Consider the following 15,958-nt stretch of genomic DNA (forward strand, 5'->3'; position numbering starts at 1 on the left):
ACATAGTTACACATATTATTTTGTATCTTCTGATCGCATTGCAGTCCCAGAATGATTTTTTGGTATGTTTTAGAGTATGGTATGAGGGACGAAATATATTTTTTTCACGATTTTTGGTGATGACATGTTTTGAGATATTCAAGGTCAAAAGTCAAGGTCACGTGACAAAATTATATTTTTATCCAAAGGTAGGCTTGTTATATATCACCGGAAAGCTTATTCAATTCCCTGTACAATAAGCTTTATTTGAGCTTCCTAGGTGAAATAGGGGCGGAGTTACAGCACATTTAGTATAGCTAAGCGGGCTCAAAAAGGGCAATTTCTGCAAACTTTGACCTTGAATAATTTAACAATTACAAGACGCACGAGACTAAAAATTTTCATAGTTACTAAGTTCTATGCATAGTTTCAACTCCCTAAATTTCATTAAAATCGGAGATGGTCAGGTTAAAAATTGCACATATCTGTGTTGATTTGGCATGGAATGACTCATAACATAAAATAAACAAAAATAAAACAAGCCAAAAAAGTACCAAGGTAAATAGATCAGTTTCACAAAAGCATTACTTATGTACAATTTTTTCTATTTTGCTGATAAAAAATGAATATGAAGTGAATATATCTATTTGGTTTGAAATTATATTGAACTGATTCGGTAGCCTATGGAATAGTGAGCGTTGTATGAGTGAGAGCCTGGGAGTTGTAGTGTGGAAAGTTTCCTTGCTCTTGAGTGAGAGTTCGTGGAGTGGGATGCTGCATCTTAAGTTTCCATTTATGATCTTATATAGCAATTTCATATCTGCAATGTATCTACGAGTTTCTGGAGTATTAATATGCAGTTTTACAAGCAGATCTCTCTTAGGCAGGTGTCTCAGGGCAGGGACTCTATATCGAACGATGGACAGGAAAAAGCTGAGAACACTGTCGATCTTGGAGGTATGAGAATGGGCAGCCATGTTCCAAATTGGTGAACAATATTCTAGAATGGGGGACACAAATGTCTTGAAGTAAATGGAAAGTGCTTTTGGGTTATTGATTTCAGTGAATCTGTAAAGTAGGCCTAGCATACACATTGCCTTTTTTGTGATGGTTGATATGTGATTATCAAAATTTAGTTCTGAATCTATGAGGATACCTAGATCTCTGTATTGTTACGTTAATCAGGGAAAATATAACATAAGTATGATAGGAAAAGAATTACCACAAAAAGAGAACCTGAATTTGTGTAAAGATGTTCTGCAGGAAGATACCTCTGTCAGGACAATCAAATCCACATAACAAAAAAAGATGACGGCAAAGGAGATGCCATTACACTCTGCTAAGCCTCTTCCCGACAACAATGCATCTCCACAAAGAGGGGAAGCTTATGTATATGCTATAATATGCACTATTAAAGAGTATTAACAGGGTGTCGACCAGTCAAGAATGTCAAAAAAGTCCAGAAATGAACAAGTAGGTCAAGAAGTTTTGCTATTTTTTACAGTATAGTGAATTTCTATTGTTATATACCTGTACTGGGATTTGATAAAATTGAATATTTGGAAATCTAAAATTGTATTAAGTTGTGGTTAAGAATTGTTTACTTTGTTTCTTAAGAATTACATTCTTGTATGCGTGAAGTTTTTAAAAAATATTAAATACAGTAATATGGCCATTCCCCATCCAGGATGAAGTCTGAAGCATTAATTTTTACATGCATTTAAAGAGAGTCTAAATCTCTTCTTTAAGTACAGCTTCAGTTTTCATCTTAACCAGCCTTGTAGTAGGGGTTTTTCATTGAGTAAAAATATATATTTTCTTAATTTCCAACTATACCTAAGTAGAGTAGGGAGCGATTTAATTAAAAAAAAAAAAAAGGTCAAGAATTTTGGATTTGTTATTTTGGTAGACACAATTTACAATTCAGATCACACTGAAAAGGAAAATGTAGTTAAATATATATATTTTTTTAAAAAATGGATGAACCAGACCTGTCCATTGCCATTTGTGACTAGATGGAAGGTTCCAGATATTCATGAACCGGAACACTGTTATTGTTCATTTGGAGCCCTGGATAGTATCTGATAAGAAACAGCTTCCCAGCCTGATGAAAGCTTCTAATTCTACGCTAATGTTCATTGTAATTTGGGCATGGGTAAAAGGAACAGCGCAGTCAGAAAATGATATGGTCAAGCAGTAACTAGTCTTCTTATAGTTTTGTCAATTCAAATCAGTTTTCTTCCACTCTAGATTCATACACACAATAAAGATGTAAACATGTTTCCTGGTGGACTCAAACCAAGAATCTTTGGAGTCAAAATCAAGTGTTGAACACTCAACATAAATTGCTACTCTTACACTCATGTGAATTATACATGTCAATTAAAAGGCTAAAATACTACATGATATACAATGGATTTTCAACACAATTTTTAGTAATTACAAGTTAAATTGCACAGGAATCGTATAGTAAAACCAAGTAACCTGTTGTTTAAATTTATTTATTTTTACAAATTCTTGGTACATATAATAATAATATTGAAAGATATTATACTTCAGCATCTGTAGAAAAGCATAAGGAAAATCAAAGGTTTTCCATATTACTCTACTTAATTACCACATTCATTCCAAAAGAATGCATTTTTCTGTTTTTATGTAGAGGTATTTGGAAGCCTAAAGATAACATGAGCAAAGAATGAAACAATTTGTCATCTTCAACCATATTTTTTATAATATTTTCGTAGTCATATTTCCACTAAAAAAATGACTGATACAGAATTTCATGTGGAAATGTAGGCTATGGACAGCCTCTCACTCCACACAATGCAGAAAAGCATACTAAAACCTCATAGGCAAAATACTAAACACAAAATTGGGTATGTGCTTTAAGATACCCATTTGTGATTTTATTGAATACAAGGACAAACATTTACATCAATGGAATGCTCATTCTAACACCAACACACAACGAAACCTAATAATTTTCAAATTTCATCTCTTTAAACCTTTAGTTTTAAGATGTAAGATTCAGACAGCGGTCTCTGGATGGCACTTTTACCAGCCTGACAAACATCAGGTCCACGCTTCAAGTCCTCTTCTTTGTTCACCCTATGAATTGTATTCCAACAAATTAAAAGTTTGGAGCATTTGAAGCACTGCATCCATTCAAATACATAAATATTTACACTTATTTTGCTGTCTTTAACAACTGTAAAATGTACAGAATGTAGAAAACAACGGATTGCTGATGAACTAACTGAAAATGCATGTCAATCACCCCATAAACAGATGAACTTTTATTCCTTTTATGATTCTAATAAATGACAATGAAATGTGGGTTTGTTTAGTAGCCTGTCTTTGAATGGGCAACTTTGCAAGTTCGCACCTTGCTATTGAACACTGTTCCCATCACCTATTGTATTTCACTGATATTTGAACTTAAATGCACTCACACCCATGAATCCCCACCAGCAGGCGTTCCACCATCCATAACAACACCTTTCGTTTGCTCATCATAGCCCCACATGTCACCAGGACCTGGTTGCTGTCCATCATAAGCAGGCTGGGCTGCAGGTTCATACTGTCTATTTTTCTTTTTTTCACGATTAACTTGAGCATAAAGTGGCTCTCCTGGCTTGGCTTGCTGCAAAAAGAAATTAAAGGTATAACTTCACAATGTACAAGAGTTAAATATTGGATAAATAGTTCACAGCTATTCAAAATTCACAACATTCAGAACTTTCTTAGTAAAAGTCAACTTCTTCAAATGTCAAAAATAACATTGGATCATATCAACAGAAATGAATAAGTGTTCTATTTTCATATGAATAAAAATAGAATAAAAATATTTAAACCTAGGATTTTTAGTAGATATATCAACATTTTAATGACCTGGTGACATACACATCTATACAAATGCCCATGCATGTGTTTACACATGAGGTAAAATTTCCCGTGCATTAGCACCGTGCCACAAATGTACGTTTAGGGGATGTGGGTGTCGATCTCTGCCATATTGTAGTTGATATGATCAGCACCATGCTCTGGCCACCTTTACTCCCAGGGTTGCCCCCAGGTACCCATTGATTTGAGTCTGGGTGAGCCCCAGAACCACTTTATGCAGGGACAAGACAGAAAAAAATCCAACCTCAGATCACCCACCCTGGGAATCAAACCCAGACACCCTACCGATTAGACCACCATGGCTCTGCTTATACATAAGCACCTGGTCAATTTGAGAACTTTTTTTTCACATCAAAATGGGAGCAATGGTCACCATTAGAGCAAGTACTCACTGACAGAGTAGGTGCTCTTTATTTGAGCAGGTTATCAGCCATGTGGATGCTTCCAAAGTTTGAGAAATGTGTAGGCAGTGGCGTGCCCATGATTTTAGTAAGGGAGGGGCTACGTATACTTTTTCTTGGTAGTCCACCCTCATCTTTTGTCATATTTTTCTACGATTGATTTTTTTTTAGGAATATTGGGCCAGAGGGGGTTTATAACCCCCTTTGGGCATGCCACTGTGTGTAGGTGCCCTTTTGCATTCCTATGGCATTATATTTTAGATTTTTTATGTCATTTCTGACTCAATCTAGTCATAAAATTAGGTATATACACAGATGCTGCAGCTTACACTAATAAAAATATAGTACTAATATAAAATTTACTGCCAGTGTGCTGACTTTATACAATTAAAACCAGTCCATGCTGAATCTTAATGATATATTAGTCATAATCAATGTAAAAATTGCTTGTAACTTCATTTACACGATTTCATAGTTCTTTTTATTGATATTACAAATAAAAGCAAAATTCATATACGTTGATTATGATTATTATATCACTTAGGTTCCTTATGAAATGTTTTCTTTAATATTTTATCTGTACACTATCAGTTATCAGCACATTTTATATCAATACTACTATATTTTACTTTGATGAGAAAAACATAAGAGTATAGAAATTGAAGGCATAAAACAATTATTTTTCCATTAGATATTACCCGATATCCTCTCTCACTTCATAAATTCAACATTCTTGCTCAGCATGTTTTGCAAATGCTCTCTCTTATTATTTACCCAGCAATACCCATGGGATAATCTTTTTCCCCCCTTTCTTTTGGAACCTAGCACTAAAGTCACAGGACTGGATGCTTTGAGAGGGTTGAGGAGGTGGGTGGAGAGCCTGAGTCAGTTTGTGTATATTGAATGAAAAACCAATCCCCACCCCATTTGGGTGTCTTCTAGTGGTGTCTGGTTTTCGGCAAGGTATAACAGTTCCAATAATGGAAATTGAAAACTGATATGGATACAGAACATTTTTCTTTATAATTTTTTGTTGTTCAGCACTTTCATGCACCTTTCTGCCACTTCTGGATGAGTGACGATATGATGAAATTGATGAAGGGATACTCACAAAGAACACCCATGCCCAGTCCAAGGGCCTAGGTGTCATCATGGTACACTGTGCTAACCACTCTTCCATGGATGTCAGTGCAGACAAACAAAATTTTGCCTCCAAATATTGTGGAGTGAATTTGGTGCTGAACAACAATCAAAAAGGAAAGCTAATTTGTTGAATTGGTCTGCACACAACCCTAATATCAACTCTTAACACAGGCATGTGGGATTAATTCAATGCCAGTCCAAACCCTCCAATTATCAATAATTTTAGTTTGGCTCATATTTTTAGATCTAAATAAAAACTTTGTTGGTGAAAATGGAACTAGACTATATGACACAACAGTCATTTGAGGGCCAGTGTCTGACAAACAGTTTTTCTTTTTCATTGGACAATGTTACTGTTTGGACCACTGTTACGAGAGCCTGTTACTGCTTTTCAAATAGCCCACTAATGTCCTTAAATGCTGTCAGCACTGAAATTATTGCATTCCTCCAGGGAATTGAAACAGACTTCTCATATCAAATTGAAGGCAAAATTTTCTAGGCACAACTCTTTGGCTATGTGGTAACTAACATTATTAGCGAGGGAAAAACATTTAAAAAAAATATAATACCGGATGTTTCATAAATACTTGAGGGGTACAAATATTTATTGCAAGTAAAGTATTGAACTTACATTAATGAAACCAGTCTAGAACGAATGAGAAAATCAAACAGTTCTTTCTATCACCTACAAATGTGCAATATATGCACCACGGGTGACACGGCACGCATCAACACGATAGTCTACTTCTTGCAACACTCGCATCAACATGGGCCTGAAGATTGTGTCTATCACTGCGATGGGCTGCAATAGGATGAATACCCAGTCTTTGATGAAACCTCACAAAAAGAAGTCACACGGTGTAAGGTCCCGTGATCTTGAGGACCAAAACATTGCACAAAACATTGTGAGTGATGTGGGTGATTTGAGTGTTCCCTAGCAGAAGGGATATGATCTCTCAGCTTAACGAAACATGCACACACAAACTGTTTGCATTCCTATAGTGTTGATGTGTGCCATGTCACCCGTGGTTCATACATTGAACATTTGTAGGTGTTAAGAAAAACTGTTTTGAGTTTCTCATTCCTTCTGGACTGGTTTCATTAATGAAAGTTCAATATTTGACATTACATATTGACTTGAATAATTTTCAATATTGTGCACTCAATAAACTCAATAATAGAAACAAAACAATTGAAATAAGTAATCAATCTCTTAAACTCTTCCTAGATATTCATTAATCCCAACATGTGATTTTAATAAATGGGACTTTTCTGCACCTTTAGTTGCTGGATCATATGACTATTGCATTGATAACAAAATCTGCAGTTTTTACCTATTCATGCCTGTTTGGTTTCTATTCAAAAAATATTTTTTTGCATTCATATACAAAATTCCCATAACATAACCCCTTTATTACAAAAAAGGCAAATCTATATATTATACGGATGGGACCGATTAATCGGTACTCTATCAGTATCGGCATATTGGTTATCAGTAAAATTACCCATTGTTTTACCGATCTGATATATCTAAATGTACAGCTTCTTTTCTATTGCAAAATTTGGCATATCTGGCAACGTGCATTTATTAAGGAGGTCAGTGAACCATTTGGAATTTTTTATCAGATTGGTAGAATATTGGTTATTGGTATCGGTAAATTTTATACTGGTACTTTATCGGTATCGGCCAAAATTTCATATTAGCCCATCTCTAATATATTAATTAAAATAACTGAGGTCTTTAAATTACTTGTATGCTTATGTACTAATTATTATTTTTTGTTTAGTGTTAAGTGAATGAACACAAGTTTTAAGGAAATGTGCCAGGTGATTATGATAGCAGTTCATTGAATTTAATCCATCCAGAATACGTACAACCTAATCAGGCATCATTTCTATTTTTTTTTTTTCATCCGAGTGGTTTCTTGCAACCCATTATATAAGGAGAGCAAGAATGTATGAGAATTCCATGTAATATTATCAATTTTTTGTACAGAAGCTCTTGGAGAACATGTTTCTTTAGAATTTATATTAAAATGAACTGAAATATGGAGTCTATTCAGAAAGTATCCAACCTTATTTTTTCATGTGGAAGCAAATTAAGAGGTGGTGGTGTTTGCACTTTCATGTAAATGCATGAATTTTTTCCTGCACACAGAGAATGTCAGTAGCTGGCAGTCAGATTCTGAGTGTAGTGAAAGGACATCAGATTTTCATTTGCCATGAAATAACTAAACAACTTGAACAGTGTTTTTGCATTAAATTTTGCCAAAAGCATGATGTTACCCAAGTGAAAACCATTCAGAAGATTCAACAGGCTTTACAATGATGCATCACACAAATTAAGGTGTGGTACAATCATGGAGACTTCTGGGTTGTAAGAATTCCATTGAAAGTGTATGGGACTACAACACAGAAGTGTCCATGACTGTACAAGCACCTCAAAGATGGCTGCAAGTTAGGGGAGAGTGAACCAACTTCCGGTAGGCCTCACAAAGTCAAGATGAGGTGGGGATACAAATTGGTTTGGTACATTCCAATTTGGCCATGTAAAGAGTCATGAAATTAATGCCAAATTTGCAGGCAACACAATTCTCATCTGATTCAGCTTTCTTGACCAATCCTCTAGATTGTCAGGCTCCCTACTCTCTTGATATGGCTCCTCCTGCTTTTTGGCTGTTTCTCAAGCTGAAAATGTCACCCAAAGGGACTTGATTTGTATCACAAGAAGACATTATGTTGAATGTGATGTCCCAGCTGTACTTCATTCCTAACGAGGCCTTACAGAAATGCTTCCAACAATGGAGGGACTGCTGGGAGAAGTGTGTGCAGTCCTAAGGAGACTACTTTGGAGGGAATTTGGGTTTCAAACCTTAAGGTGAGTAATTGTATTTTTCCTGCCAAAGAGTCAGATACTTTCCGAATAGACTTCATACTTTTCCTTTCCAGATCCAACATGGATCTTCTTCTTGGGACAATAACTTTAGTCTCGCATAAATATAATGAGGTCACTAAGTTAACTTTCAAGGAAACTTATTGTAAAGAATGTGTATCAGATGAATTGCGGAATATTATAGCATGGCTCATTGCCATGATTATGTGAAGTGAAATATTGTCAGAGGTAAGAGTAGTAATAACACACATAATTATTTATCTAATGTTGTGTGGTGTTATTTAAATTTTCCAGTATTTCAAATTTTTCTACCTTGGTCCCCTGAAAAATGTAAAATAGAGGCTTCACTGTAGTTACATTGCATGCCTACCATGATATATCAAAACTGTGAAAGTATCATATTTGCATTTCACGGTATAAAGCTATGATTCTGGATGGAATGGAAGAAGAGAATTACAAAATTCATGTGGAAATCTTGTAGTTCTCATCAGAGCTGCATTAATTTTCAAAAGTGGCGAATCTGATGTAGGAAGTGTAGGTTCTCTGGTGGTGTGCAGAAACAAAATTGGGAGCCTAATTATGACTACCCCATTTAGAATCTAACTGTCCCTATGACTACCTCATTTTAGAATCTAACTGTCCCAAGAATGGACCGTAGTGCACACGGAGCCATTATTTTCTTCATCTTGCTTTCATTTGCGGCAGTTTGATGGAATCCTGTTCATTATTGTCACCAGAGGTCAATAAAATCAGTTACGCAATGACATAATGAAGTCTCTGTGCAATGATGCAGACCTTCAGGCAGTGCATTTCAGATTCTGACACAGGGAGACGAACTGGTATTTCCTCCAGGTAGACACATTGTTAAGTATCTGAGCAACCATGATATGGAGGAGAAATCTAAGTACATTCCATAATGTTTTTAAGTTCCGAACTTGCACTCACTCACATAATTATATTTAGTTCATGAACTTTCTCTTCCATACGACCTGGAGAAGTGATTTAAAAGTGAATCATTGTTCTTTTAATTAAATTGAAAAAAAGGCAATAGACCAATTTAGTTCATTATTAGTTCGGTTGAATGAATATCCATCAAACTGGCCAAGTGATAATGAGACAATGTTTTTCCTTCAATGTGTTTGTCTAACAAACTATATATGTAGTCTTATGGTACTTGCACATTAAGTAAATAAACTCACATCAACTGGAACGGTGTTGTATCTATACATTCAGAAAGCATACTGCCTCGTACCAATTTAAGATGACTTTAAGGCATGAATCTTCCACTGCGCGTACTTCAGGTTTGTATGCATCAAACAAGCCAGTTTAACATGCATGCTGTCTGGTGTAATGGAACTTTCACCTTCAATAATGACACACTGGCATTTAAGACTTTAGTGAAGTGGTATGGTCAGTTTCCAGCAATCAATGGTGGGAATTTTTCCAGGAGAATGACCTTTGCACATTTTCTATGGCCACTTTCAAAATGCTACACATTAACAATAATGTCCTATCCCTGTAGAGCTGCAGTGGTCTAGTTGGTATGGCATCTGACTGCCACATGGGAGACCCGGGTTTGATTCCCATGGTGGGTGATCTAAGGTCAGAATTTTTCCTGCCTTGTCCCTGCATAAAGTGGCTCTGGGGCTCACCCAGCCTCAAAACATGGTGCTGATCACATCACCTCCCAAATGGCCAAGATTGAGAATATGTGGGGGCCCTACCACCACATCCCCTACATGTTCCTTCATGGCATGGTGAAGATTTTGATTGAGTTGGTGTTTGAAGTCCACTTCATGCACAGTAAGGCTAATCGGGACTGGACCTACAGTTTAAAGTGGGATCCGAATCACTACGTGCATCCACCGGGTATCAAACCCAGGATCCGTTGATTACAAGGCGACTGTGTTACCACTGTGCCATCGGGGAGGTGGCATGGTGCTATATGCATGGGGAACTTTACCTTTTTACCTATCCCTGTCACAATGTTCCATTTTTATTTTCATTTGTCTGCCTGGACATTGGGATTTCAAATTTGTTGCAGAACCAAAAGTTACTGACCAATTTCAAAGTTATAATGGAGTGCTTTATTCAAAGGAAAATCATATTTTACACCAATATATGATTTTTTGTGGGAGGAGGAGACAAATTCTCTATGTGATCAAAAGTATCCAGACACACCGTGAAACATGTGTCTATAATAGAGGGCGACACAGTACTGCCATCTACCGCATGGAACACATGGTCAGCGATCTCAGTAGTCTGCAGACAGCACGAGACAGCAATATAGGATGGTCTGAGGAACTCTCGGACTTTCAATGTGGTCAGGTGGTTGGGTGCCACTTGTGTACGAAGTCTGTGTGTGAGATTTCCCCCCTCTTGAACGTCCCTAGGTCCACTGTTTCTGATGTTATAGTGAAGTGGAAACATGAAGGGATGTGTTCAACCCAAAAGCCTCCCATGTTGACCTCCAGAGACTGTCGATGGTTGAAGAGAATCATACAGCAGAATTGTCAATCACCAACATACACAGGAATTCTGAACTACATCAGGATCTACTCCAAGCACCATCACTGTTCGGCACAAGGTGCGGCAACTTGGTTTCCATGGTCGAGCAGCTGCCCATAAGCCAAACATTACACAGGCATATGCCAAACGCTGCCTCGTGTGGTGCAAGGAACATCGAAACTGAACCATAGAACAGTGGAAAACTGTTGTGTGGAGTGATGAATCATGGTACACATTGTGGCGATCCAATGGTAGGGTGTGGGTGTGGCGGGAATGCCTGGTAAACGACATCTACCAGCCTGTATAGTGCAGACAGTAAAATTCAGGGTAGGCGGCATTACAATGTGGTCATGTTTCTCCTGGAGGGAGCTTGGTCCCCTTGTTGCTTTACATGGTAATGTCACGACAAGCTTACGTTGACATTTTAACCACTTTCATGCTGTCTACCATGAAGACCAGTTCGGGGATGACCAATTTTGTCTTTCAATACGTCTGAGCACCTGTCCATACTGCAGGGCTTGTGGGAGAGTGGTTTGATGACACCAATGTCCCACTAATGGACCGGCCTGTGCAGAGTCCTGATTTGAATCCCATAGAACATCTCTGGAATGTTTTGGAATGCTGACTTGTGCTAGGCCACACCGATACCTCTTCTCATTTCAGCACTCTCCAGGAAACCTTCCGCCACCTGATTGAAAGTATGCCTGAGAGAATGAAGGCTGTCAAGGCTAAGGGTGGGCCAACACCGTATTGACTGCCAGTGTTCCAGATAGAGGGTGGCCCAAACTTGTACTTCATTTTCAGGTGGGTGTCCGGATACTTCTGATCACAGAGTGTACGTTCTTGCTGTATCAAAAACACACTTTTTAATTGTTTCTTTTTTAACCCAAATGCATGATATGATGCAGGCCACAGAATTTAAGGTTGCAATGAAATTCAAATTTGACACTAAACTATTCCATACTGAGGCTATTAATTACCGAGCACATATATACAACTGCAACAGTGTCTACCAGTAAGTAAAATTAATGACACAAAAGCAGACTAATAATTAAATAAAAAACTCCATAGACATTCTGCACACATAATGTGGTTAACAATAACTGCATTTAAAGAATTGACTACTGAAATTGATAAATATTAATAAAAAGAAACTTATTACTAAAAATTATTCTCTCTCTCTCTCACACACACACACACACACACACACACACAAAGAAAAATGCAAGCCAGCTAACATCTACTACAGGGCTTATAGAAGAAGAGAACACCCACCAGTAGTTACAAGCAGGGACAGGTTAGCTGCGTGGCACAGGCTGGCAAAGGAAAAGAACAACAAAAATTTAGTCGCTTTAGCCAATGGCTATATGGTATATTTAAAACATGGAATACATGAATTATAATCACGGGGAAATAACACTTAAAAGGATATGTATTCTGATATGCAAAATAGATCTTTACCATTTGCCACCCGTTTATCAAGTAACTGTGTGTTGACTATGCAAATACACAATTTAGGGTTAAAAAAAGATTCTTCATACTGTGTTAATAATTTACATTGCTGTGAAACATCCTATATTACATCTTAGACAACACTGAAGTCATGCAGCTTTATCTCATGCATTAACTGCACAGTGATATATTCACATAGTAGAAACAATATGAAGTCTCATTGGAGAATTTCTCTTACTGCTAGAAAAGATAGAAGGGTGAAGAAATACAAAGAAAACAATTTAACTGTGATAGTGTACACTGTGATGAAATACCCAAAATAGCCACCAGAATTTCACATGCAAGGGTGACATTAATAACAATTGAAATCCAAGAACTACAAATGATGATGTTAGTGCAAAGGTACATGCATGAGATAATGAAGCTGCACAACTTACAGGAGGTGGGGGGTATATTCTCACCCCACCAGGAGGTGGTGCATGTGATCCTCCCTCAGGGTATGACATGTCTGCCAAAGGAATGTCTTCATTCTGAAACAAAACAACATCTTGATATATAAAAATGCAGCAGTCACACTAGTATCAACAATACATCCAGTCAAATATTGCTTGTGCTTCTAAATGTATACAGTCACTATGTGTAATTTAGAAGTAACCTTGGTGACTAAGTGAATTGGGTCAGCCAAAAGTGGCAGAAGAGTGATGGGGAAAAAAATCTTACATATTGAACAAAATAAGGGAACAGTTAAGGCCTGGCTGGACGTTTGGCAGATGCCAGGGCAGCTGTTTTCAAATATTCCTCCTCTTTTGAAAAACCTGTCATGATATTCCAAAATCTAAGAGGAGGAGAAAAAAAAATCTTAGAATTTCCTCTAGAGAGGAATCTTTTGTGTTGTCTGCATCTGCTGTTCTCTAGATATTATCAATAGTTTAATAGACTTGTGTAATCATGAAACAATTGAGAATACTGTATTTACACGTGTATAGCGTGTGTGCGTGTATAATGCGCACCCTGGTTTTTGATGGGTAAAAGTTACAAAAAATTATATCTTTTATATGATGTGCAGTATAATCCAGTTTCAAGAAATGGCTTCCTGAGTTGTGGGTCGTAAAGCAGTTGCTATGCTGATCAAGAGTGAATAACATCATACCTATTCCATTAGTCACCTGTTGCTATGTGGACCAAGAGGAGAATATCCTCTTTTGTAAACAATAAGTCTCCAACCCAAGCCACCTCCCCCTTCTCCCACCACTGTATTTAGCATCCCAAAGCTTTCACTCTTTAACCACCTTATTTATTCTGTAATAGTAGAAAGCGAGATCAAAATTACATTATGGATTTGCAGTGCTCAGGAGGTTATTTTCTATTATTTCTCACCCAACAAATACAGTTGATATGCATCCCATGTGACGGAAGGTGCATGCTCGAATTCCGCCAGAGTTGCACTGCTTTTCTTGGTGTCACAGAACATTACATTACAAAGTGAGATATCGTGTGAAATGGCCTTCAAAATTTTATACATGGTTTTGCTCATTCCTTCTTTACTTTTTCTAAAAGAACTTCAAATTATATACTTTTTCCGTGACTAATGTAACATTTATACGATGCACATTGAGGACCTTTAAACTAGCAGTTAGCAGCACAAGATTTCTTCCATTAAGGAATTTACACACTCCATATATATATTGTTTGGCCAGTAATACATTTTAATTATTGTTTTCTTTTTCCTTATGCTTTCTTTCATCCAAAGCACCACAGAAATGAGAACGTTCCTTCATTTTGTGATGAACTTATTTCAACCGCATTGCACATTGGTGTCATTATCTTGAATGGAATACTGTTGCCATATTTAGAAACTGCATGATTTAAGCTTTACATCGATATATAACATGATAGAGTTCCGTAAACATGAAAAATCAATGCAAGTGTCCGAAAATCATGGAATGACCCTGTACGGTTTCATGATGGCTGTCTGAATTATTCCGTGCATAATACGCACCACAGTTTTTGGGAGCAAAAATTTTGGAAAAAAGTGCACATTATACATGAGTAAATATGGTATATAGACAACAGTGAAAGCAAACGACATGAAAATTCATGTGAATCTTCTAGAAGGAATTCAAAGCATACGTAAATTTTCAGATTTTTCAAAATCATAGCGGTTTTTTGAAAGGTGAGGAAAATTTGAAAACAGCTGCCCTGACAACTGCCAAAGGTCCAGCAAAGTCTTAAAGAGTAAGAGGAAATGAGAATGACAGCCTGTTCAAATCATTCAACTGCAACTCAATCATGGGAGCACAATGCTTAGAGTTGTTTCATAGGTGGTTGTTAGTCGAGCACAAAACTGGTTCAGAAACAAGTGAGGGGGACAACACAGACTGTACACTTATTTCAAGGAACAGTGGTGCATGCCAGCCAAGGAACCATATGTTCACTATAACTCTTCTCCTGACTTGTTTTGTATTCTAAAAGAGTGCAATGAAAACAACTTATTTCAAAGCTGTTTGATACAACAGTCAGTTGTATCTCTAGGACCATGATAAAATTCATGTACATTTCCTGGTTTTCAGGGCGAATTTTTCAAACAATCAAGGGTACAAGCAGATTTTTTTTTTTTCTATTTCAACCTTACGTATTACCGCCTCTCGCCACCCACATATATATTAACAATATAAAGGGCCTGTGTGATTCCAATGTATCCAAAATTGCTAATTCAATTTAATTTAGTTACAAGATATGCTCATCTATGAAAAATTGTTAATTGTATAAGAATTTCAAACTCAAATATAACTATTCAACTTCCAAGACATATTGTCTTGCAATAATCTTTCATCTGTCAGATAGATTGTTTTGAAAAGGATACAAACAAAGTAAGCGGATTGAGAGAATGGTTTCATTTTCGACGCAGCTTTTTTTCTTCCTCGATAAAAATAATAACTAAACTGTGAAAAACTTGCCTCCAGGCATTTACAAATATGTATAAATTCAATGGTTAAATTTGGTTTGATCGATTGATTTGGTTTATTTTACTTCACTTTTGATGTCACTTGTGGCTAATCACAAGATGAGGATGAGTGATGATGGGACAAGCACAATAATACATCCATGTATTACTTAGGGTTTGAGTATGAGACTCTTGGATTCCAAGCAAATTATGCTGACCATGAGAAAGAGCTAATATCATGTGTAGTAAGGTATACTTCATATGAATTATTGAGCTACTTATTATGTAGTTTTCTGTTTATTTAGTATACACAATACATTTTGTTGTGTGTTTCGAGGAATATTTTTTTAACAATTTTCCTAAAATTTCCTCATTTCGAGATTTTCCACAATGGCACCCTGAAAAATGTAAAACTCAAGTTCCAGTGTTTTATTATTAATTGAATTACCAAATGATGCGTGTGCAAATATATAATTTTACATGAAAAACATAAAAATATCACAGTCTTATGTAAAAAGGACTGATAAGTCGAAGTTCGTTGAAGTTTATTTTAAGTCCATAGGGTTAAGTCCACTTTACGCTCAGAAAGGTTAATCAGGGCTGGACCTGAAGTTTAAATTAGGATCAAAACCACTGTTCAAAATGCCTCCACTGGGGATTGGGCCCAGGACCCCTTGTTATGAGGCAAAACGTTACCACCACACCACCATCGGGGATGGGGTGCAGCTGATAAAT

At 36.7% G+C, this 15,958-nt stretch overlaps 1 protein-coding gene across 8 annotated transcripts in view; it reads right to left on the reverse strand.

Moving 5' to 3' along the window:
* Positions 1–2,474: 2,474 nt before the first annotated feature.
* Positions 2,475–15,958, reverse strand: part of p120ctn (adherens junction protein p120) — a 273,656-nt gene continuing 260,172 nt past the window's right edge. For 6 of the 8 annotated variants that reach the window (XM_083117643.1, XM_083117639.1, XM_083117642.1 and 3 more), the window contains 2 exons: positions 12,717–12,809; positions 2,475–3,622 (listed from right to left, as the gene is read on the reverse strand). In XM_083117643.1, coding sequence (XP_082973769.1) covers positions 3,428–3,622; positions 12,717–12,809 — 288 coding nt within the window. In that variant the 3' untranslated portion in view covers positions 2,475–3,427. Of the gene's footprint in view, positions 3,623–12,102; positions 12,144–12,716; positions 12,810–15,958 lie in introns of all 8 variants that reach the window. The other 2 variants (XM_083117641.1, XM_083117644.1) reach the window with 2 other exon arrangements.

The sequence above is a fragment of the Lepisma saccharinum genome, chromosome 2, assembly GCF_977018435.1.
Source record: "Lepisma saccharinum chromosome 2, izLepSacc3.1, whole genome shotgun sequence".
NCBI classification, from domain to species: Eukaryota; Metazoa; Arthropoda; class Insecta; order Zygentoma; family Lepismatidae; genus Lepisma; species Lepisma saccharinum.